This window comes from Heterocephalus glaber, unplaced genomic scaffold, assembly GCF_053883595.1.
Source record: "Heterocephalus glaber isolate CG9 unplaced genomic scaffold, H.glaber_assembly_v1.0 deba00000546, whole genome shotgun sequence".
NCBI lineage: Eukaryota > Metazoa > Chordata > Mammalia > Rodentia > Bathyergidae > Heterocephalus > Heterocephalus glaber.
The window spans coordinates 7962086-7986704 of NW_028258147.1; the positions used below are offsets into that span (position 1 = coordinate 7962086).

Sequence of the window (24619 nt, forward strand, 5' to 3'; positions counted from 1 at the left end):
GCACAGAAGTAGGAAATAATTCATTATTAATTTTGTCTTATCCATTAACTTTTAAGAATTTCATGAGTGCCTCTGTTTATCGACGATGAGCTAACGTGAAGACGTGAGGTAGGACCCAGCCTTGCCTGAACTCATGTATATTTAAATGGAAGGACCCCTCACGTAATTCAGGGTGCCATTTGGTGAGCTGAATACAAAGTTTGTAGTGCTAGGTGTGGGGTTTTTATGACTGAGATTTCTCTGAATTAGCAGTTTCCAGGCTAAGAAATTAACACAAGAACAATGAACAGAATAAAATTATATATACAAACTTATATCAACCACATGAGGCAGAATTCAGATAGTTAAGTAGCGTAGGCCACATGCAACTCTGCTGACAGAACAGAAGCGACCAACTTCCAAGAAACATTCCAATGGGCAAAACTTATTTTCTAAGGAAATAAGAAGCAAGTATGATACGGTAGTGCTTGTACGGCCAACCTCATAACACGAAATAGGTCAACATGAGAGTAGGCTTGGGATGCTATTTCCACATACCAGGCAATTTCTTTTATTACTGTATAATATGTCGTATGCGGCAATGAGACATTTAAAAGGGATGAGGGCTATTTTTAATTTTGTTTTGTTTTTTTCACAATGCTGGAAATAGAACCCAGGGCCTCACACATACTAGGCAACTGCTTTACCACTGAAGCTGCACTGCCAGCCCCAAGGATCAGGTTCTGAATTAATGAGCCATGTGGACTTCATTCAACAGCTTCAAGGCAACTCTTCATATCTTGGCTCTTCCAGCAGCTGATCAGCAGAATGAGTATTAAATGGGAGAAAGCCCTTGGAAAGAAGGTAGGGAACTAGCTTACATCAATGGAACTAGCTTACATTTTTGCTTGCCTATCCAGAATCTATTTCTAACGTGACATCTCTGATTTCTCATGTTATGTTTGAAAATGGAAAATTCATCAACAGGAAGAGTCCCTGTAACAAAACTTGAAGAACCAAAATTAGAGACCACAGAGGCAAACCACAATGGCATGAATACAGACCTATCAACCAGAGCTTACTTTCTGCCCTCAGAATGTTGCTGGGAACCAGGAAAGAGTTGGATAGGCAGAGCTGGGCAGGCCTGGGGAAGCTCTAATCATTACAGGGCTACATGATCCATGACTGTACAATTCTGATTTGGTTCTTGTGATCTAGATGCTGACGTTACCATCTGCCAAGAGCAGAAGCTGCCCAAGAGGACTTAACTACTGGCAACTCTTACTTAAGGAGCCTACCGCTAGATTGGCATTTTATACTCTAATATTGAAAATGTTGTACTATAGTGCAATCTAAAGGCTTGTCAAGAAACTCCTTGAAGCTATACACTTTCCTTTTCCAATGCCAAGCAATAATTGGTGTAAATAAATAAATACTTACTAATCAACCATTAAAAAAAAAATGATGTGAGCACAAACACAAGGAAGAACAAGTATTTGTTATTATGTCTTCCTAACTACCAAGCTGGGGAGGAGGAAACTCACTCCAACCAAATGAGGGCAGGCTGCCTACAAGGAACACCATGTGAACAGGAAAGATGGCCACTCTAGGCAATATGCCTATTTTGATATGAAGGGTTGGTCTGTCGTTAGCATTTTCCAATCAGTAGCACTCAAAAATAGGTCTAAACTTGGAAAAAGAAAAAAAAAAATCCCTATCAAACAATGAAAATCAAGAGTAAGAAAGAAATAGCAGTTTGCTGGAAAAGAGACTAAAATACATCAGGGCCTCAGAAGAGTTATTTCTGCATTCCTTGCACATACGACATCATTCATGAAGAAGGCAACGGTACAAATATAGCATAAATGTCGTCTGCTCTAGCTTGTAATTTAAAATGCAAATGCTAATGAGTGAACTGGTATATCAGTGGAGTTAATAACCGCATGCCTAGCACAGGGGCTGCATCCAAAACACACACAGAGAAGAGACAGACACCATGTTCCAATTTAAAAATAAAAACACCCAAATTAACCCTAGAAAAATCACTAGCAGATGTACAAGCTCAGGAAAGGGAGGCACGTAAGGGCAGGGAAATGGGAACTTCTCCACCAGTGGCAGAATAAGGAGTTGGTTTAAATATCTTCCTACACATAGTAAAGGTAAGCCATGGGAGTTAACAGGGTTTATTTAGGAATTCTATCGTAAAGCAGCACAGGGAAGTAAGTATAACAATGAAACACTACAAGGAATCCAGAAAGCTCAAGGAAAGTTTTTCAAAATCTACTCTAGAAGCCTGTAAGCCAACCTTATAGGGAGTCATATAAGATGAAGTCTTATTTGTTATATCATAGGCAAAGAGAATAAAAACTTTGGTTAAAAACCCCCCAAACTTACCAGGTCTGCATTCAGTGGGTTATTTAAATAAAGCAGGGAAATTTTTAACGATGAAATATTGTGACTGTGAGAATGCGGTTGTGCCTCAGATGCCTTCCAAATTATGAAAGGAATGTCTGTGAGTTCTTCATACTAGTTCTGTGTTCAACAGCCATGCACAGAGTGTGGGATCAATCCCATGGCACTGAGATGAGGAGCAGCTCCCTGGGCCTCTCCAGAACACCCATGCATACAGTGTGGTGAAGTGCATTCTGTGGTTGCTGGCTCTGTCCACTTCCCAAAGTGAAGGTCTGAGATGCCTGAAGGTCAACAGGAAGATGTGCTTGAACTGGTGGCCCATACTTAATACCTTATATGTTCTGTGCTACTCACTCAAACTGTACTCAAAAGGTCAGGCACAAACTCTCAAATCCAGCCCATCCATCAGCTGGGGAAGCCTCAGGAAAACTTTCTGAAAGAAATTGACAGTGAACAGTGACATGGGGTTGGAGGAGGGGGCAAAGACCACTTTTTAAATGATGAGGACCAGTTTTACTTATTTTTTAAACACCATCAAATCTGTTTGAAAAGGAGATGTGAGTGGTGGTTCCTATAGCAACTAGGATGAAGTCTTATACGCAGTGTGTACTGTTCACTCTGGGGTTGCCCATTACTAGATTTCAAAGGCTTTTATTTTAATTTCGAATTACCAAACCATTTACACTCCCTTTCCTGCATCCAGGTTCTGCCATTTTCTACTATTAGTCTGACTAAATAGACCTTCCCACAGGGCTGGGCTGGTGGAGAGGAGTCCAGGGCAGGACACTGCTGCTTGTCATGGTTACTACTAAGTGGCTGCTGGAAAATGCCAGTTGGTTGACAAGTTGGTGCTAAAAAATCCACACTGAAATGTATTCTTGGAAAGCTACAAGAATGTAATGGACACAAACCAAGAGACAGGTGCTGGTATTAGACACATGACAATGAAGAAAAGCCAGATCTGGGAAGCTTTCCATTCCATCCACCAATGCCCATTGGATGAAAGCAGCTTAGACAACCCTAAGCAGACTGAGAAGGAAGGTTAAAGTTGGAGGGAAGGAGACAGAATTGAAAAGGAAGGCTTGGGGCAGGAGCTCATAGGTCTAACTTCTTTTGTACCATGCTATGGGCTCTTATTAGTTCTACACAAGACAGGCCTTGTCCTTAGCTAAGATTTTCTTCCCCTTATCTATATTAAAATTATAAAGTAGTAACAGTAAAAACACACTAACTGAAAGCTTTAGAGTGGACAAGCAGATGGGCCGGGGATTTAGCTCAGTGGTGCCATTCCTGCCTTGTAAGTGCAAGGTCCTGAGTTCAATCCCCAGTACTGCAAAAAAAAAAAAAAAAAAGCAGAAGCACTAGTCAGAGAATTTTAGAAGGAGTCTTCTCACTGACCTATCCATCCAAAGGCAATGAAAACATCTCTTCTTGACATGGAAAACCCAACTGAGATGGTGAGGCCTGAACACCCTAATTGGGAACCACACTATCCTTAGCAGTCCCACTGACTCCACAGAATGTGGCGCTGTGAGGACTATCTTTCCACAGTTACAGGAGTCCCTAGCCCACCTAGCACAGTACTGCCATATGGACCTCCCTGTCTCTCTTGTCTCCAGATCACCAGCACCACATCAAGTTAAGCAGGCCAGTCTGATGGTAACAATTAATTAGAAAGCAGGAAAGCAAGAGTTCTTTAGGTGTTTTAGCTCCAAGGTTTGTGATCATCTTGAACAATTTTGAACAAATTTTATTTTTATTGACTTTATTACTGTCTCAATCAGTATAAAATAACTAAAATGATTACTGAACAAATTCAAGTTCTCTCTCTTTCACAATGAAACACTCCATTGCGCCCTAGAATTTTGTCCTTTGACTCCTATTACTAATTCTCAGGTAATAGCATCTCTTGGCTCTTACTCTGTGGATCACTCTCCTGGTCCAATCCACCTGTAGTTTGCTGAAATCCTTCCTGAGCAGGTGCACCCCAGAGGGAACACCACACTGGAAGGCCTGCCCTGCACAGGCCTGAGCCAGCAATCAGGCCTCCCTCTGGATCCTGTACTTCTGGATTATGGTACAAGATAGCCTCATGTTTGGACAAGGTCACAACACTTACTCTCATTTCATGAACTCTGAGTTGCTTTCACTTGTATGTAAATTTAAGGTATGTTTTTCTTATCCATATCTTTTTCAAAGATTTTTTTCCCCTCCTGTCTATACATTCTTTACATCAGTATATAAGACTATTTACTTGAAGGCTGGAACTTTATCACACATTTGTATGTTACTAGCATCATGCCTAGTGGATATAAAAGAATTATTAAATAGCCATGTGTTTGGAGGGACTGATGAGTAAATCTATTTCTTTTAGGCAACTTTTCCTCAGAACTGATATAGGCAAAGTTGTTCTGCCTAAACGAATCACACCCAACCTGCCAAAAGAAAACGTTCCAGATCCTCTTGGATGCTAAAATGCTATTTCACCTGGGAAGTCTTTTCCATACCCCAATAAACTGTTCTTTCCTCTGCACTCTTGCTATGGTTGGAATATGGTTTGTCCCCTTTGAAAGTCATGCTGCAATCTGATTGCCACTGTGGCAATGCTGGGAAGTGGGGCCTTTAGGGAAGGGGTTATTGAGAGGGAGTAACCCCTTTTTCAAGGAACTGGATTAGTTACCACAAGAGTGGGTTGTTACAAAATGAGGCATGTCTCCTCTTATTCTGTCTCTTTTACATGTGTTCACTTGCCCTTCAGCTTTTCCACTATGAGCTGAAGCAGCAGGAGACCCTCACCAGAAGCTGACCAGAATCTGGCACCACGTTCTTCAACTTCCCAGCTTCCAGAACCATAAGCCAAAATAAACTCCTTTTCTTTATAAAGTACCCATTCTTAAGTGTCCTATTATAGCAACAGACTAAGAGAATTCTCACGGTATGTTAGTAATATTTTTGATAATTCTTTTATTTTTACTTGTTTTCATATGGCCATCTACATTACTAGATTAAAAGCTATTCAAGAGCAGAAACTATCTTATTATGTACTGTCTATTGAAGACTGCCTTTCTTATAGTGCACTTGCAAAATATGTTGGGCACATCAAAAAATACTACACAAACCTGTTTTTTTGGGGGGTGGGGTTGTTTTGCCAGTACTATGTTTTGAACCCAGGGACTTTGCACTGAGTTGTATTCCCAGCCTTTTTTTTTTTTTTTTGAGGGAAGATCTCACTAAGTTGTTAAATTGCTCAGGCTGGGCTTGAACTTGTAATCTTGCCTCAGCTTCCCAGAGTGCTGGGATTACAGCCATGTGTCATCATACTTGGCTTGCACAAACCTGTTAATTGTACTAGTTTCTTGCTACAAGTGACCTGCTAGAGTCCCTGACATAAACACAGTTCTTATAATCCCTATAATTTGTTATTAAGAGTACAGAAATACAGCAACTCCAGTAAAGTCTCATGTCAGGCTGCCCACTTCCAGTAATGGGACCCAACTGAAAACAAGTAGGCAGTAGAGACAGAATCAAACTGGGAAGTCCCAAGAGAGAGAATACCCCACTTTACAAATATCCATTAAGGTGCAATTCAATTAAAGCATCTGAAAGGAATTCATAAGTATCAGCAGACCCTGTAATTGCTTAATTAAGGATAGAAGCCCAGCAAACACAACCACAGTAACAGCCTGATTCATTAGCACCTCTGTGATAGCAGAATGGGATTTCTCACTTAAACACACATTGGCTTGAATTTTCTAATTTGGTTAGGCACTGGTAATCAATGGGGATCCACCATTCCTGGGGCCAGGAGATGAGGAGGATATTCCTGTTTCCCTTTCTTCCCTTTCTCTCATTGCAAGTTTTTGGTCTATTGAAACAGGCAGTTGATATTTCAATTAGGATTGGCTACAGAAGAGATGTTAAAGAGAAAGAAGGAAATGAGGCACTTTATACAAAGGCATTCCGGAGAAGGACACACAGCCAAATCTTTAGTTCATCATGCACAAATCCACCATTTATTACATCTCGGACCCCTAGAACCTTTCTCATTGCCTTCCTTGTTAGAATACAGCTCCAAGCTGTAATCAAAGAGAGAGAGGGAAAAAAAATTTATACATGCCAAAGGGCAGTCTCATTTTCTGGTCTTGTTTCATATGACTAGGTAACTGGTTAATTATAAGTCACCTGCTGTGATCCACATGGGAACCCCCTGCCAGGTAGCTGCTGCCTTCTAAGCAGTTTGTCCCACAAGTTCTACGAAAGGTGAGTGACATCCATCCTCCTTCCCTCCCCACCTGCCTCAGTCTGTAATTCACTGTACTTATTGCTGTACCATCCTTTAGAAAATGGAAATGCAATCAAAGGGTGGAATCACTCAGTGAGTTGGCAGAAGGCTCCAAATACCTAAGATTCCTTAGACAGGACAGTACCTTGATACCTGCTATAGGACTTAGCCTATATATACTTAGCCTATAGGACGACTTCCTGAATTGTGCCATCAGTGTGACACTGATACCCAAGAGCTAAAAAGGTGATTCAAACTAAGGAAATGTCATAAAAAGGGTATAATAATAGGACACACACTCCATGCCCCCTGGTGCTTCTAAATAAAAATAAGAATCAAGGGAGAAGTGATTTGCAAATATGTGCCCCAGTCTCTCCCTTTAGACAAGATACCAAAATAAAATGTGACATGCATGGCAAGTGAGGATAATATAAAGACTGAGGGTAAACTGCTTTTGTTCTAATGGAAGGAAATGTATGGGGCTCACTAAATGCTAGAGAAAGAAAAAGGATGCTTTTAAACAAATGCAGGCTGCCTGGGGATCTTGGCTTCTCTGCTAACTCAGGACAAGAACTGGCTGTGATTTGCCTCCAAGACTGAAGTAAGTATGCTCAGGAGGCCACAGCAGCAGGCAGGGGGACCTTGAACAGTCTCAGCTCAGGTGGTATAAGGTCACTTGCTCACCAACCAAACCAAAGCCAGGTGCTCAAAGGACTAAAGGGCAAGAGCTTTCAGGAGGCACTGACCTGTTCGCTGCAGCTGACTTTCCCTAGCCCCACCTGCTCTCCCATCTGACCAAGCAATCACTCCACGTACAGGGGTGCAGGAACCGTAACAGAGAGGCCAGCTGGCTTGGACCAAATGCCACTCCCTATCAAGCTGTGGGGCCGTCTGCCCAAAAAAGGCCACATAAAAATGGAAGTGTCCACCCCACCTTGAAGTACAGAGGGCTCTCCAAAAGGCTAGGATTAATGACAGCAGCACGTAAGGGACTGATCTCTAGTTCTCCTGACTTTCCCCTGGAGAATCATAACCCCAACTCCCTCCTTGCTGCACAGAGACACCATTTCCTGCAGAGTGCCATGTTTACAGTGTGGCACTGTACATACCACAGATGCCTGCAAGGTGTACCATTATGGTCCTGGTAAACACTCTCATAACATGGGTGCTGTCTGTGCCTATACTCACTTTCGCTGTTGTAGTTGGTCACAAGGACCTGAGACCCCTTCTCATGGTAAGCAGACTCCCCACCCACCTTCTTGGCCATCTCATTCATTCAGTCTCCTCTGAGTCTCTGCTGTATTCACTATTCCCTTACAGCCATTCTGAGTTTCTTCTAAAAAATTCACTGCAGGGCTTCTCAATGATTTAAGATGCATTATTCCTCTAATATTCTCTAACCCCATCTTTTTCATATCCTCATTTTCCCTGAAGAATTTGTGGAGTCCTACATTCTATAATTGGTATTATGAAAACAACAGGTATATTGAATAGCTTTTCCAAATATACATGTCACCTTCCTCATTCTTGAGCAAGAATTACAGTTCTACAACTACTCAAGGTGCTGACAACATTTCCAATGTTACCTTGCTTGGACAGCTTTCACTTTTTTGCACTATTTTGCATTCTCTGTTAAGATTTTGAGATGAGCAGCCTATATTTGAAAAGTTTGTTCCTTACTTCCCACATGTACTCCTCAATGCCTTTAGTTGACTCTGATGTATACTGACAAAGGTCACCTGTGACTTCTTGATAGTATGAAATTACTTCATCATTTTGTGTATTTGATCCTTTCCATAAACCCTGACACTGAGAACTCCTTGGAATTCTGTGGTCCGACTTCCAGAAGACCACTGTCCCAGGATCTTCTATTTCTTGACTATGTCTTCCCAAGATGATGTTTTCCAGGGTGTTTCTTCCTTCTAAGAGAGCTCTAGTGCCTAGAGCTGGCCACTCCCTTGCTTGAAGATTTTGCTGGAGCATTTCCATGAGAACTTCAAATAACACACATCAAAAATCAGACCAATTACCTATTCCTCAAACCAATTCCTATCTTGCATGTTGCCAATTGTGGACATCACATCTACCCAATTGCTGAAGCCTAAGATGCTTGACTTTCTCCCCTATACTGGACAGCACCCACTAGACCCTGCCAAAAAAATGTAGTCATTCCCTAAATCCTGTCAAGTCTACTTCCTACACGTTCCCAAACTTTTCTGCTTCTCTCCACTGTCTCTGCTAGGGATGGCACCCAAGGCCTTGTGCATGCTAGGCAAGCACTGTACCACCCAGCTATATCTTCAAGCCCACTTCACTTTTTATACTCCACCAGTAACAAGGGGTGATGGCCCAGCTGTTACACCTGTGCATTTAGAATGTGCCCCTCTTCCTGTTCCTCTTCCCCAACATAGTAAGCTCTTCGTCTTTCAAAACATAGTTCAGGGCTGGGTATAGCTCAATGGTAGAGGAGATGGCTCCTTGAGGAGGTGTTCCCTAAGCTGCACCTAGGGAACCCACTGCCCCCTGGCTGGGTGCTACTTTTGCACTTTGTCCATAGTTCTATTCTCTCATCTAGTGTCCACCACTAGAGTTTATATTCATGTCTGTTTTTCCTGGAGTGTTCCCTGAAGCCTAGAACCATTCTTACCTATATACTCTTGTGACAAGGGTCTAGGACAACACAGAGCTGTTTGGTCCACAAACTCAGAGGGGAACACCAGAGCCTCTGTGTGGGGAGCTTATTATTCAGGCTGGCGGAGGCTGGCACAGCTCCTGTCCCTGACTTATTCCATCAAGGGATGGGCCAGAAGTTCCCCAGCAGAGCCATAGCTACATACACACATGCTGCAACCCATGGCACTGCAGATGAGTAAGATCTACTGACACAGACACAATGTCTGTGAGGGAAGGAAACAAACTCATTGATAATCTGCTTTATGGTAGGCTTATTCTAGGCTCATCTCATTAAACCCTCTCAACAATTTTGAGAGGCAAGAAACCATCGTCACTTATGACTAATGTGCACACTGAGGCTTAAACAGGATAAATCACCTCCTTAAAATCATCTGCTTTTATATAGTAGAGCCAGGATTCAAACCGAGATCTGCTTTCTCTTAAGTGTTTGAGGGGTCCCTGTGTCCCCAACAGGTTTCTAAAGAACCCAAGGATGTATTATCTAACAGCATACACAGTGGCAGAAAGACAAATTTAAAGATTACACTTTTTATCATCTGTTTGTTTCTGTGCAATCTATCTTTCAGAATGTTAGTTAACTCGGGCAATGTCTTGGAACTGTGAAGCCTAGGATAATGCCAAGTCCTCCAAGTAACTGGCTGAGGCAGAGCCCAGTGACCAGACGGCTTGTGTCTAAGCAAGGTGAAATGAGAAGGATTTTGCAGGACACTGTAGCCAAGACAGGTCTTCACTCTGAGCTGATTCCATTCTGGTAACTCTGAGTTTAAAAGCCAAACTTCAGTGTTTTCTTTCCCCTGTAGATCTGTGGCCAAGTTTGCCGGAAAGAATCATACTGCTTATCTTTTCTCCTCTGAGGATAAGCACTATGCTGCCAAAAGGAAGCTTTTATTTTTCAGAAACAGAGCAGAGAACAAGCTGAATATATACCGCAAACTCAGTAAGAAGAATTCACTGGTAAGAAACTTCTCAGGTACAGAAGTCTATAGAAAAGGGCACAAATGACCTCCTGAAAGGACTCTCACTCACTGCTCTGTGACGTCTCAGCATACAACCCACATCAGAGGTAACACAAAGGCAGCCCTCTTGCAAGGTGTGCATTTGCTCCCGATTTCTTTGCAGAGCTGGCCCTGCACCTGGGGTCATACTTCAGTTTGTCCCTTCAGAAAGCCTGAGGAACTAGGTTGTCAAGTTCCTAAGCGTGTGTGACGGTGCCTCATGGAGAAAAGGTCACAGGGCAGCAGTGAGCTTCACAGGCATGTGTTCAAAGAGTAATTTATCTCACATTACTCATCCCATTTAGTTGGGGCCTGCAGGGGACCCCTATCCAGACCAGAAAATCTTAATCCCTTCTGGGAAAATGAGGCCCAGGCAATCTGGCAGGAGATGGCAAGCATGGCTCCTGCTTCTCTTCCCCCACAGCAAATTCTATTCAAGAATGCAACAGAAGAAATGCTGAGGCAACAGGACAACCATAGAAAAGGCATGGTGCATCTGGGGAGCACAACGGCTTATGTCCTTTGTGAGTGAATGACTGTGAAGGGGGGTGGGTGTGAGATGACAGCCTTCCTTCAAAGACCACATTCTCTGTGAAGTACTGACTAGAAATAAATAACTTTATTATTTGCCAGCAGTGAAGAAATGAAGCAGTTTGCTCCCCGAATACATAAATGTAAATTGCTCAAAGAGCGCAGTTCATACACAGTCCTGCTAGCTTGGGAAATATTAAGCTACTAGAAAAGGTAGGATAACAGGGTTGTACATTCAGCCAGCAAGGAAAGGAGAAAGGTGAATGCTAGCACGTCACCCTTAGAATAACAAGATATACTATAGGTGCAGGAGACTGTGGAAGTAACATCATGCCTGGGGTTCATACAGGATTGGGATCCTGTTGACATTTGAAAAGAAGAAAAGAGGCAAATAGCACTGCCTAGAGCACTCCAAGGGCAGGGTGCAGCTTGCTCATGACTAACATGCAGGGGCAGGTGATCTGAAGTGGGTAATACCAACTATGAGAATTCCATTATTAATGATTTACTTATTTATTTTTAATTAATGATTTATTTATGAGACTGTGTGCTGTCTTTAAAACAACTCTTCTCCCCACATCTTGTGCTTCATGAACTTGAGCAGCATGAGCAGGGTATAATGTTAGGACTGAGACCAGTGGAAAGGATGTGTCTATATCCCATTTCAAGATTAAAACATCCAGGTTGGCCCTGTGGCCTAGGTAAACCATAATGAAAAGAGGGTGTGTGACCTCCAGGGATGACATTTGAGCTCCGGACTTACCTGCCAGCAAAAAGGTGATAAGGCAAGTTTCCTTTGGCAAATAGAGCTTGAGACGAGAACCACTGAAGACATACTCCACCACAGCTTCGGAACGCCCTGCCCGTTGAAGGAAGGGCAGGAACTGCTTTGCTTTTTGGGTATCCTGGAGGAGAAAATAACAAAAGAATCATGGGAAACTAGTAGAACCCAAGTAAATATTTCTTTCTGTCTGGAGTAGGATTAAAAAAAAGTCTGGTAGACCACAGGAGGCCCAGTAAATAACCCTATACAATCAGACATTTCTGGGCTGGGGATTTAGCTCAGTGGTTCCGTCGTCTGCCTTGCAAGCACAAGGTCCCGAGTTCGATCCCTGGAACCAAGAAAAAGAACCCCCCCCCCCCGCAAATCAGACATTTCTGAAAACATGATATAGACTTGATACTCATGTAACCTGAATAGAAGAAACAGTTAACAATTTCTAGAACATTCTCACTGACTTGATGTTTCTGTCTGCTTAGTAGGAAAACAATGTTAGGAGAGCACTGGAAATCTTTCTTTTTGGGTACTGAGGATTGAACCCAGGTCTTCCCACTGAGCTACATCCTCAATCCTTTTTTTTTTCATCCTCAATCCTTTTAAAAACTTTTTTATTTTGAGACAGGGTCTCATTAAGTTGCTAAATTGCCCCAGCTGGGCTCCAACTTGCCATCCTCCTGCTTCAGGCTCCCAGGGTGCTAGGATTATAGGCGTATCATGACCGGTGCAGAACTGTTTCTTAACCTTGAGATGTGTCCAGCCTTCCTTGGGCACCAGCAGAGCAACTCTTGCTCATGTGCCTTTTGGGGATGAGGTACAACCCAGGGCACACTGTTCCTACCCAGGGAAATCTATAACAGTAAGATGTGCTCTATGGAGACAAATACCACATCATGTCAGCACGAATAATTATAGAAACAACAAAAACACATAAAACCCGCTAGCACTTTCTAAACTTTTTCATGCATCAATGCAAAGTCTACACATTTCTACTCTCAAGAGTATCAAGCGTGAACCTTTTGAGCCTCAGAGTTCTCAACCACTTAGGAGCTAAGGGCTTTCAAATCCTTTCAGTTTCTCAAGCTAATTAAACAGATGATAGAGTAGGCAAGCATCAAAATATCACATGGCATATGGTGGGGGAATAATCAGTGGATGTCAGAATTTCAGTGGTTTCCAGCCCAGCCAGCAGAAGTGTAAACTCCCTCCAAAGACAGCAAGCTCCGCACACTTTCCTGACTTCTGTGACATAGGCAGTCTGCACTCAGCAAGCTCTTCCTTTCTGACTCTTCTCCTAGCAACCAAGCAATTGTATCTAAATAAATGTACATTAGATAATAAAAATTTAACAGCCATCAAGTTATTCCAGTTTCCACAGCAGCCAAAGGGGCTCCTCTCATTCAGAAGCAGTGAGGTAGGCTGGGATGAAAACAATATTTATAGTAATGAGATTCACGCCTTCCTTCAAACAGATTCTTAGAGAAAAAGAGAGACAGTAATCCATTCTCGGTGTTTCTAATGGTGTGCTGGTAAAAGGTAAGCTAACAATGAGCTTTAGTGGGTTGGAAACTCCCCCAATGAACACTTACATGACACATATTCCTCTACACATATACAGCAAGAAAAATGCCTTTCTGGCAGTTGGCAGAAGTCCAGAATAGTCAACCAAGACAAATGCTCCATGGGAACAAAAGCGCCACCTGATTAAAATCCTTTTTTCATACTAGTCTAAATCTGGGACATTATTCATGAGCTGAGCCAGTAAGTCAACAACAATTATCAAATTGATTATTGCAAATCATGAGGCAACCTAATGTCTCTGAAGGCCACCCCTCCTCCCAAGGCTGGATTAATCTACATTTTTCAGAAATAGACTTTTGCTCATACCTCTCTTTTGGGTGTGTTTATCTCAGAAGAAAAAAAGCTTATAGGAATTAACAATAATGTGTATGTGCTCATATGCTTTAATGTTAATACCAACACAGAAACTGCAGCAAACTCTTGTTAAACTCCTACAGTAGATAGGCAAAGTATCCCCTACTTTATCAGGAGAGGTACTTACACTGAGAATAGCCAAGGGCCATCAAAGTGACCTTACTGCTAGTATATAACAACAATCTATAGATGTTCCTGACCTGACCTAGTCTCAACTAACAACCCAACAGTCCTAACCCAGAAATGATATGTGAAGGTGAAAAAGAATGACATGGCATTAATTATGGTAAAGGTTACAAGTGAAAGTCAACTATGAAAACTGAGGGCATGAAAGCAAATTTTAAAAGCCTACCAGAACTGCCATGTTTATTCCCAGGCATGAAATGAGAAGCCAAGTCACAGAGCTCCTGGTCTTCATGAGACAAATGTTCAAAGCACTTAAATTGAATGAAATAACCAAAATATGTCAGCTCTGCCAAATCTCAGATGCAGCCAAACAATGGTGTCTGTCTTTCCTCATCACCTCAAGCATTTGAAACAAAAATTCTTGAAACCTTTAGTATTTGTTTCAGTGGTTTAAATGAAAAGACTGGTAAGGCACACTGGCAAGTTTCCTCAGGTGATATTGCTATAAACCATTTCCTGCTAATTGAATCATGGAAAGTGTTTATTTTAGGAATTCTGATCATATTACTATAAAATTGAATGTGGTTAAGTAACTTGCTTTCAAAGAGCAATGTGCTTCAGTTTCTTATATTCATTTTCAGGGTTAATAAGAGAAAGGTAAACAAAAGTTAAATATGAGAAAATTTGATTATGAGAAACAAGGTATAACAGCAATCAGTTCAGTTCCTACTGAGAAGATGAAGATGTCCGTGGATCTGAAGAAATAAAGTGATAAAGTTCAAATGATATCTTTAACATAACATTTTTAATTCTTCTTCAATAATTCTGAAGCGTAGCTCATTGAGATTTAGTGGAATTAAAGATTTCTTTAGAAAAATTTAACCTCAAATTTATTTTTAAAAATAAGTATTGTCAGGTGTGGTGGTACATGCCTGAAATCCCAGCACTGGGGATTAGCATGAGGATCACTGTGAGTTCAAGGCCAGCCGAGGCTACAGCCTGGTCTAGTGAGTTCAAGACCAACTTGGAATACATAGTAAAACCCAAGCTCAAAAAAAAAAAAAAAAAAGTATACATATATGTACATATAACACATATATATTCCTAGATTTAAAGAGATAGTATTGTGGCCATCAAATATTTCTGTTTACAAGGCTGTAGGCAAAGACTCTCACATCCCGGTTTTCCATGTTCTGGCCTTTTCATATAAGGTCTGCGAATCTATTACCATGGTTTCCTGGTAGTACATTGCCTCAGGACTTCGAAAATCCAAGTAGACAAATTAGTTACAGTTTTGTGTTATCTATAGCAATATTCTCCTCCACTGGCGTAAATAATCAAGGAGCAACTGTACTTTTAAGCAACGAACTTTTTTTTTGCACTGGTAGTTTTCACATTACCTGTGCTCCACAACAAACCATATGTAAGTATTTTGCTATACTCTTGGAAAAGCTCATTTAAGGTTGAATTAACCACATTTAACCTGCTATTGTGGATGACATCTCTTTAAGGAATGTTTCTGCCTCCTCAATGCACCTTGAAATTGAGAAAGTAATGATGCAACAAACGTGCCTGGGGTGGCTTCATTTCAAAGCATGTTAATATCTATACCTTAAACTCAGAGGCACAGGCCTCAAAGGAATGGCCCTCCAGGAAGGCTGCATGATCCTGAGAGAAGCAGAGGTTATAAGGACATCTTAACAATGCACTCGACTCTGCCTCCCACTGTTGGCTTGTCAGGCCAAATTTCTTCCAACTGGGTACGTCACATCTGCCTTTGACTATGAAACATCCTCCTCAGTAGTTCCTCTGCAAAGTACCTTCCTATGTACACAGATGTATGTTAACAATGATTTTACAATAATTTTACAGTGAATTACCAGGTTTTGGAGGGTGGGGTGGAGGGAGCAGGGGAAGTGGAATTCTTATATAGCAGGCACAGGACAGAGGTTGTCTGAGAGAATAGTACTTCCTCCTTAGCCACCTTGGTCACCTGCATCTAGAAGAGCAGAACTTAAGTCAAAGTTCTGTGAAATTCCATGATAGGTTTTGTAGCTGTCTGTGTGCACCAGATGTTAACTATAACTTTTTTTTTTTTTCCACTGAAGATTCCCACATGGTAGGTAGGAAGCTAGAAAGGACTGGTGAAAGGCAACCACCACAGCACTCAAAATGGCACAGGGAAAAGGAAGACAGTAAACTTGTTAGTTAACAATTAACTACTCGGATTATCATATGCTCGCTCGCCTCAGATGGGAACTATTAATAATGAAGCTCGCTAATTATTTCTCATCATCACAATCACTCTTTGATTAACATCACAGAAAAAACCCCTAAAAATAAATAAATGCAGAGCTTATTTTGTTACCATGGGGGTGTCTATCAGCACTTGAGAACTTAACTGTGAAAAGTCACGACCACAATGAGGAAGAACCTCCTTGCACATACAATTATGCACTCTGCCCACCCCAAAAATTGCTTCCCTACAAGAGCTGATGGCATCACCAGGTCCCATCAAGCTGACCTAAGGATCAAGAACTACAGAGTACAGTGTTGAGTCCAACTAATCTTAATGTCAAAGCAGCAAAACCCTTGAGAACAAGAGGACAGATACAGATAGGACAGTGTGGAGATCAAAACTAATAGCTGAGGATACTGAAGCAAATGTGTGCTTTCATTTTAAGGTGTATTGTGATCATTTACTGCCATAGTTCTCTATGTTTTCAGGGCAGTACAGACCAGGGGAATTATTTTTGGAGCTATGTGGAAGACAGATCACAACTACACCCTCTACCAGAAAGGCAAAAAAGTCATTCATCATGCCACACTCTTCCTCCTTTCCTCATGCTGGGCTCCATGACCACAAGTGACATTTTAATTTACAGAATGAGTTTATGATTCTCTGTGAGGAGCCAGCTGTACAGCATGATAATCTCTTGAAATAAATGGGACCCTGGTGGGGAGGACACTTGGGAATGCATTCCAGCTACACTGTTACCACAAAGCACTTAAAAATATGAAACCAACCTTCTCTGGCTGGTTGTTGATTATTTCACAGAGGTGTGTATGAGGAGGTGGGAAGAGGGTGCTGATTTCAGCAAGTTGCGTGTTTAACAGGAATGAAGCGAACATAGGAGAGAACCCTTGAGAAAACCGTCTGACTAAAACAAGACAAAACATTACAACAGTAAAAAAAAAAAAAGAAAAAGGTGTTGAATCTAGGCTGTAGATAATGTTTCATTAAATGTTGTCTGTGCCTTACAGCTTCTCATACTGCTTATTGACTTGGCATGGTACTCAGCCTCAGTCAGCAATGTCATGGCGGAGGAGCAATGGCAGCCAGACCCTGTCTTCCACCCTGGGGATGGGGAGCATAGTACCAGAGGACACTGGTAGGTGCATAAAGAGCAGTGCCTGGGAGGCTGGTGTTCTAATCTGTGGTGCCCTCAACAGAATAACCTTTTACTTCTCTGATTCTGCTTCTTCTCCATTATTAAGGAAGCAAGTGTTGCTAAGCAGTTCCCAACGGGGAAGCCAGGAGGGTAGAAGGGCTGAAGAGCATGCTTGCCCAATCAGAAGAAGCTACAGAGCACACTGGTGTAAAGTAGCCTCACCTCCCAAATATGGCTGGAAAAAGCCACTTCATTCAAACTAGAAACAAATTAAACCTTGTACAACTTTAGGGATATGCCTGTTCTCCAGAGCCCTACAAAGCACAGGCATTTATAATATTTTTTTATTTGCTTGGTCCTCCCCAGTATCTATTTCCTTTCAACAACATATAATACTTAGAAAAGAAGCCAAGACTTGGCAAATGCTGAGAAGCCAAATCTTTGTGTTTAGAATGAATATGTAAAAAACAGCTTGCTGCCTAACAATCAAGGCAGCCTAACTAAAAGAAAGTCAAATTGTGTGACAGGCCTCAGAGTGTGGGCTGAATTTCATTTGTAATCATTCAAAACTTGAAACAACCTAAATATCTATCAACTTTGGATAAACTGTAGCACACCACACAGTAAAAATGGTATAGGCAACAACATCGATGAATCTCAAATTCAGTACTTTATATGATTCCGTTACATGGCATGCTTACAAAGGTTCAACTATAGGGGTTTGGGACACAGCTCAGTAGTAGAGCACTCGGCTAGCATATGTAAAGTCCTGGGTTCTGTTCCTACACTGCAAAACAAACAAGGCTCAATTCTAGAGACGGAAAACACATCAATGATTGCCAGGGACTAAGGGTTGACTCCAAAGGGACAGAGGAATTTTGGGAGATGAAAAAAAGTACTATTATCTCTTGGCTATGGTAATGTACATATTTCTTAAAATGTGTATTTGTCAAAACTCACAGAATGAGATGCGAGCAGGTATATTTTAACTATATATATTATACCTTCGTTGTGAAAATAAAGGACAAAAAGTGACCTGTGTATGAAAAATATACAATTTTTAAATTTTTAACTCAAGAAACCCCCTCCCCCAGCCCAATCAACTAGCTTATTATTAACCTGGAAAGAATGACAAGTTCAGAACTAAACACTCAGTAATTATGTTTTAGATCAACTACTTTAATTAGATATTGAATGCATTAAAGTGCTTTAAAATTTTTAATCAGAAAATAATTTAGAAGAAAAAGTAAAGGGTTTGAGGATCACAGGGAAAACTTTGCCAAAAGTAGCTTAAGAAAAGCCTTAAATTCTTAGGCAATGGCTAAAAGAAAGCATCAGGAGCACGAGCACATCCCCCAACACCATAATGGGTACATATTTTATCCAAATAAAGAACAAAGCTCTACTGAATGCTTTATGCCTATTGACATTTATTTTCCACCTGCAAACAAAACCAGGTGATATGGCTTAATATGAATAAAATAATATCCAATTCTCAATCAAATAAAAATTCTGCACAGGCTTAGAGATTATTCTTTTATTGAATGACTTTCCCAAATTTAACCGCTGAAATTACGCTGTGAGAATCATTCAATTTAACCTTTAGAAATGAAGTCATTGCCTTTTAGTGGTAAAATCTGCATTTTTATTATCAACAGGAAATATAATGCTCTTGGCTTATTCTACAATATTTTTTTTTGTAAGATAAGTTGGGCATAGAAAGTGCAGATGATGGTATATCTTTACTTCATATAAAAAGGAGAAGGCAGGGGCCAGGAATTTAGCTCAGTGGCACCATGCTTGCCTAGCAAGCACAAGGTTCTGAGTTGCAGCCCGGGTATCAAAAAAAAAAAGAGAAAGTAAGTATACACTTACTTAGAATAAGGTATCAAATACACAAGTTTGCTTTAATCCTGCTTTCAATCCTCCTTTTCTAATGCAGGTCAGATGCAGCTGTTAAGGCAGTGCCACACATGCCAAGCTGTGGCCCTCCTCAGGCATAACACTCCACAGAACCAGGTGACAGTTAGGACTCATTAATTCATACTATCCAGAAAGCTTTCCACAAATAAGCCCCATCTTTTCTGTCCCTACATTATCCCTAAATGTGCCTCCCTTTTGGCATATTCTAACTTCTCAAATATTAGTACATTTTTGGATTAAAGTTATACTGTTTTTCATACTGTAACTCCATAAAGAGCAGCTCTCCTATCAGAGAGCTTCTTCCTGGGGTGTTCCAGTTCTCCTGTGAGCCCCGCACAGGGCTTGCCAGCTTTCCCTTCACCCTGGGAATTCCCTTTGTACTCTTTCCTTTGTTTTTCACACCCATGACTTCTGTATTCTTGCTATACTTTCTTGTCCTTTGAGAGGAAATATGAGGTGTGTTTGGGGTTGTGTGTTCAGGGCTGAAGTGTAAATGTACTGCGTGTTTAGTTCTGAACTCGTGAAAATACTCTGTGAATCCTTAAATTAAAAACAAAACAAAACAATTATTGCAGTGGAAGACAGACTGCCATTAGTTGCTATAAAAATATGCCCCTCACTTCAAACACATCTACCCCATCATTCTTGCCACTTTCCTACTTTACCAGGTGTGATAAAAAGTACCATGAATATTGTTGCCAAGTGCCATTCAACGGAAAGGCAGGCCTGTAAAAATATTACAGTTTGTCTTCATCTACCTTGTTCGGGCTCTTCCCCAAAGTCAAAATGACAATGAAAAGTAAACATTTTGAATCAATTCAGGACACTGAGGCAGCCACAACAGCACAGCTAAAGACACTCACGAAAGGGCTTCCAGAACTGCTTCATAAAGTGGCAAGAGAGGGGCTAAATGGTACATGTGTGTAATCCCAGCACCCAGGATGCCAAGGCATGAGGATCGCTATGAGTTCATGGCAAACCTGAACCACACAGTGAGACCCTGCCTCAAAAAACCAAAGATGGGATATATTCAAAGCAAGGCAGAGTATTTTGAGGGGGATTAATGGCAATGTGTCATTTATCATAGTAAAAATTTAAAAACAAACATTCACCATATTTTTCAATCATACTTCATATCCTGGTTTATATTCAAAGGAGAAAATGTATAATTTCTCTGAAGTCTAGAAATATAGAACTGCTTTTGTAATTTTATTCCAGAGACAGATTATCCTACTTATGAGAACTCTGAACCAACAAATTCCTTTTTATTGTTCATCAGCACAGCAATACACTGTATTTTTGATACAGTGAATGCGTAGTCATGATGCAAAAAAATTTTCTTTTCTTTGGCAATATTAGGGAATAGGCCCTTGGAACTAGGCCACATCTCCAGCCCTTTCTATTTTTTATTTTGAGACAGGGCCTTGATAAGTCACTCAATTGTACAGGCTGGGCTTTCACAAGCAATATTCCTGACTCAGTCTCCCAGAGTGCAGGGATTAGAGGTGTGCACCACCATGACCAGCTAAAAAAATCTTATTTTATTATGAAATAACTGTACTCAAAAATAATTATGTCTCGGGGCCAAGTTGGCCCAAAGATAAACTAAGTTTGTTTTTTGGCTCAGACATACCAATTTGTACTGCCCCCAAAGCCGAGGAGGAGCCTTCTGGGCCACTGTACCACAAGCCCTAGCGCCAAAGAGCAGAGCCAACCCCAGTGCCCAGGAGGAGCCTTTCGGGCTACTGCACCCCCCGCCCCCCACTGCCGAGGAGGTGAGCCATGGGGGAGCCAGCAGAACCTCCCACACACACACCTTGAAAGGAGAAGACACATAAACATGTCTCAAAACCACACCCCCAGATCACTTAAAGCAATCCCAAAAGGAAATGAGATGGAACAATCGGATACGCAACCACCTGGATTCTGTGAACTGGCAACAAAAGAGGATCTGGAAAAATTGAAATCAGAAATAATTTCTCAGATAACAGTGGAGATTGTGCCCATTGTGTGAGATTAATAAATCTAGAGAGGACACAGATAAAAAAATAGAGGAGCTGAGGAACATGATGGAATCCCAAAATAGGAAACAAATGGAATCCATAAAACAGATGCAAACAGATTTCCAGGAGATTAAAAACTCCACTGAAAGTTTACACAGTAGAATGAGCCAATGTGAGGATAGAATTTCAGATACAGAAGATAAGATTGCAATTAGTGACCAGGAAAAGAAAAATTTCTTTAAAATTGTAAGAGACCTCGAGAAATCAATCCAGCAGCTGCTAGACGATGCAAAGAAGAATAACATAAGACTGATCAGATTCAACGAAGGAACAGCAGATGACATAAAAAAACTGTTCACAGAAATGATGGCAGAAAACTTCCCAAGCAGAGGAAAAGAACTTGACATACAGATAAAGTGAGGCATATAGGACAACAACTAGCCTTAGATCAAAAAAAAAAAAATCTATACATAGGCCTATCTATAATAGTTAAGATTCCAGACACCCAACAGAACAAAATTCTACAAGGAGTGAGAGAAAAGAAACAAATCACATACAAAGGAAAGCCCATCAGAATCACAGCAGACTTCTCAACGCAAACCATCAAGGCAAGAAGAGCTTGAAGTAATGTATTTCAAGCCCTAAGGGAAAACAGCCTCCAACCCAGATTGATGTACCCTGAAAAACTATCTTTCAAACTTAATGGAGAAATAAGATACTTTCATGACAAAGAGCACTTCAGGAACTTCATGCGAACCAAACCAGCAATCCAAAAGAACTTAGACAATATTCTACGAAAAGAAGAGGATCACAACCCCAGGAAGCCCAGCAGAACAAATGCATCGGACACAGAAATTAAACACAAAGAGGGAGAATCCAACAAAAAGAAAAAGTCATGACAATAATGAGTCAATACATATCAGTTATAACCATCAATGTTAATGGGCTCAATTCATGAATCAAAAGAAATAGACTAGCAGAATGGGTCAAGAAGCAAGATTCAACAATAAGCTGCATACAAGAAACACTTAATTCAAAAAGAAATTCATAGACTGAAAGTTAAAGGGTAGAAAACAATACTCCATGTGACAGGAACCCCCAAAAAAGCAGGAGTAGCCAGCCTCTTTGAAGATCAAGTGGATTTCAAACCAGCACTGATTAAGAGAGACAAAGGACACTACATCCTTGTAAAGGGAAGAATCCAAGAGGAAGAGATGACAATCATAAATATCTATGCACCAAACACTAGTGTGCCCAGCTATATAAAACAAATACTAACAGACATGAAAAATAATATAAGCACTAAAACAATAGTAGTAGGGGACCTCAATACCCCACTGTCACAAATAGATAGATCAACTAGACAAAAAATAAGCAACGAAATACTAGAACTCAATCAAACTCTTAAACAAATGAACTTAACAGATGCTTACAGAGTCTTCCACCCCACAAAATCAGAATACACATTCTTTTCAGCTGCACATGGGTCATTCTCCAAAACAGACCACATACTCGCTCACAGAACATGTTTAAGTAAGTGCAAAGGAATTGAAGTTATCCCCTATATATTATCAGACCATAATGCGATGGAATTGGAGATCAATAGCAAAAGAAACTGCAAGAATTTCATAAACACATGGAAATTGAACAACATACTTCTGAATAACCAATGGGTCACAGAGGAAATTAAAGAAGAAATCAGACAGTTCCTTCAGTTAAATGACAATGACAATACAACATATCGGAATCTGTGGGACACAATGAAAGCAGTCTTATGAGGGAAATTCATAGTAGTGAATACTCATATTAGGAAAACAGAGCGAGCCCAATTAAACAACCTGATGCTGAAACTCAAGCTTCTAGAAAAAGAAGAGCAGGACAACCCCAAAGCTCATACAAGGAAGGAAATTATAAAGATCAGAGGAGAAATCAATGCAATGGAGACTAAGAGAATGATACAAAAGAAATCAATGAAGCCAAGAGTTGGTTCTTTGAAAGAATCAACAAAATTGACAAACCTTTAGCCAACCTTATCAGAAAAAGGAAAGAAAAGGCCCAAATTCACGCAATTAGGAATGAAAAGGGTGAAATTACAACAGGCCCAGCAGAAATCCAGATGATTATCAATACCTACTTCCAGAACCTATACACCAATAAGATGGACAACACAGAAGAAATGGACAGATTCCTAGATACATATGAATTACCAAAGTTGAACGAAGAAGACCTCAAAATTCTGAACAACCCAATATCAACCAATGAAATTGAAAACGTAATTAAAACCTTATCAACTAAGAAAAGCCCGGGCCCTGATGGCTTCATTGCTGAATTCTACAAGACATTTAGAGAAGAACTATAGCCACTACTGTTTAAACTCTTCAATGAAATTGAAAGGGAAGCAATACTCCCGAATTCATTCCTGGAAGCAAGCATCACCTTGATCCCCAAAGCAGAGAAAGACCCAACCAAAAAGGAGAACTATAGGGCAATCTCACTAATGAACATAGATGCAAAAATCCTTAATAAGATACTGGCAAATAGAATGCAGAAGATCATCAAGAAGATCATATACCCTGGCCAAGTAGGATTCATCCCAGGGATGCAGGGATGGTTCAACATACGTAATCAATCAATTTAATACACTATATCAATAGAGACAAGGACAAAAACCATATGATCATTTCAATAGATGCAGAAAAAGCATTTGACAAAATCCAACATGCATTTATGATAAAAACCCTACAAAAAATTGGAATAGACTGGGCCAGGGAATTAGCTCAGTAGTTTTGCCGTCTGCTTCGCAAGCACAAGGACCCGAGTTTGATCAATGGTACCAAAAAAAAAAAGAAGAGAGAGAATTGAAAATGGGAATAGATGGTCTCTACCTTAATCTGATGAAAGCCATGTATGAAAAATCAACAGCCAGTATCATACTAAATGGTCAAAAACTGAAATCCTTCACACTAAAATCAGGAACAAGACAAGGATGTGCACTATCACCATTCCTGTTCAATACAGTTTTGGAAACATTAGCCAGAGCAATTGGACAAAAGAAAGAAATAAAAGGACTAAAGATAGGAAATGAAGAAGTCAAATTGTCATTATTTGCAGATGACATGATACTCTATATAGAAGACCCCAAGCACTCCACCAAAAGTCTTCTAGACTTACTAAGAAATTCAGTAAAGTAGCTGGATACAGGGTCAACACACAAAAATCAATAGCTTTCCTCTACATGAACAACAGACTCACTGAGAGGGAAATAGGGCAAATAATTCCTTTCACAATAATATCCAAAAAATGAAAACACCTAGGAATCAACTTAACAAAAGAAATCAAAGACCTCTTCTCTGAAAACTACAGCACTCTGAAAATAGACTGAAAACGATATCAGAAAATGGAAAGAAATCCCTTGCTCCTGGGTAGGAAGAATCAACATAGGGAAAATGGTCATACTTCCAAAACTCCTATACAGATTCAATGCAATCCCAATTGAAATTCCAGCAGCATAGTGCACAGACCTTGAGAAAATAATCCAAAAATTCATTTGACATAAGAAGAGACCCAGA

General features: G+C 40.6%; 1 protein-coding gene across 1 annotated transcript in view; it reads right to left on the reverse strand.

Annotated features, from left to right (window-relative positions):
• Snd1 (staphylococcal nuclease and tudor domain containing 1) overlaps positions 1–24619 on the reverse strand; it is a 437205-nt gene that overhangs the window by 139170 nt on the left and 273416 nt on the right. Inside the window, exon 15 of the mRNA XM_004856405.3 lies at positions 11657–11798. Coding sequence (XP_004856462.1) covers positions 11657–11798 — 142 coding nt within the window. The remainder of the gene's footprint in view (positions 1–11656; positions 11799–24619) is intronic.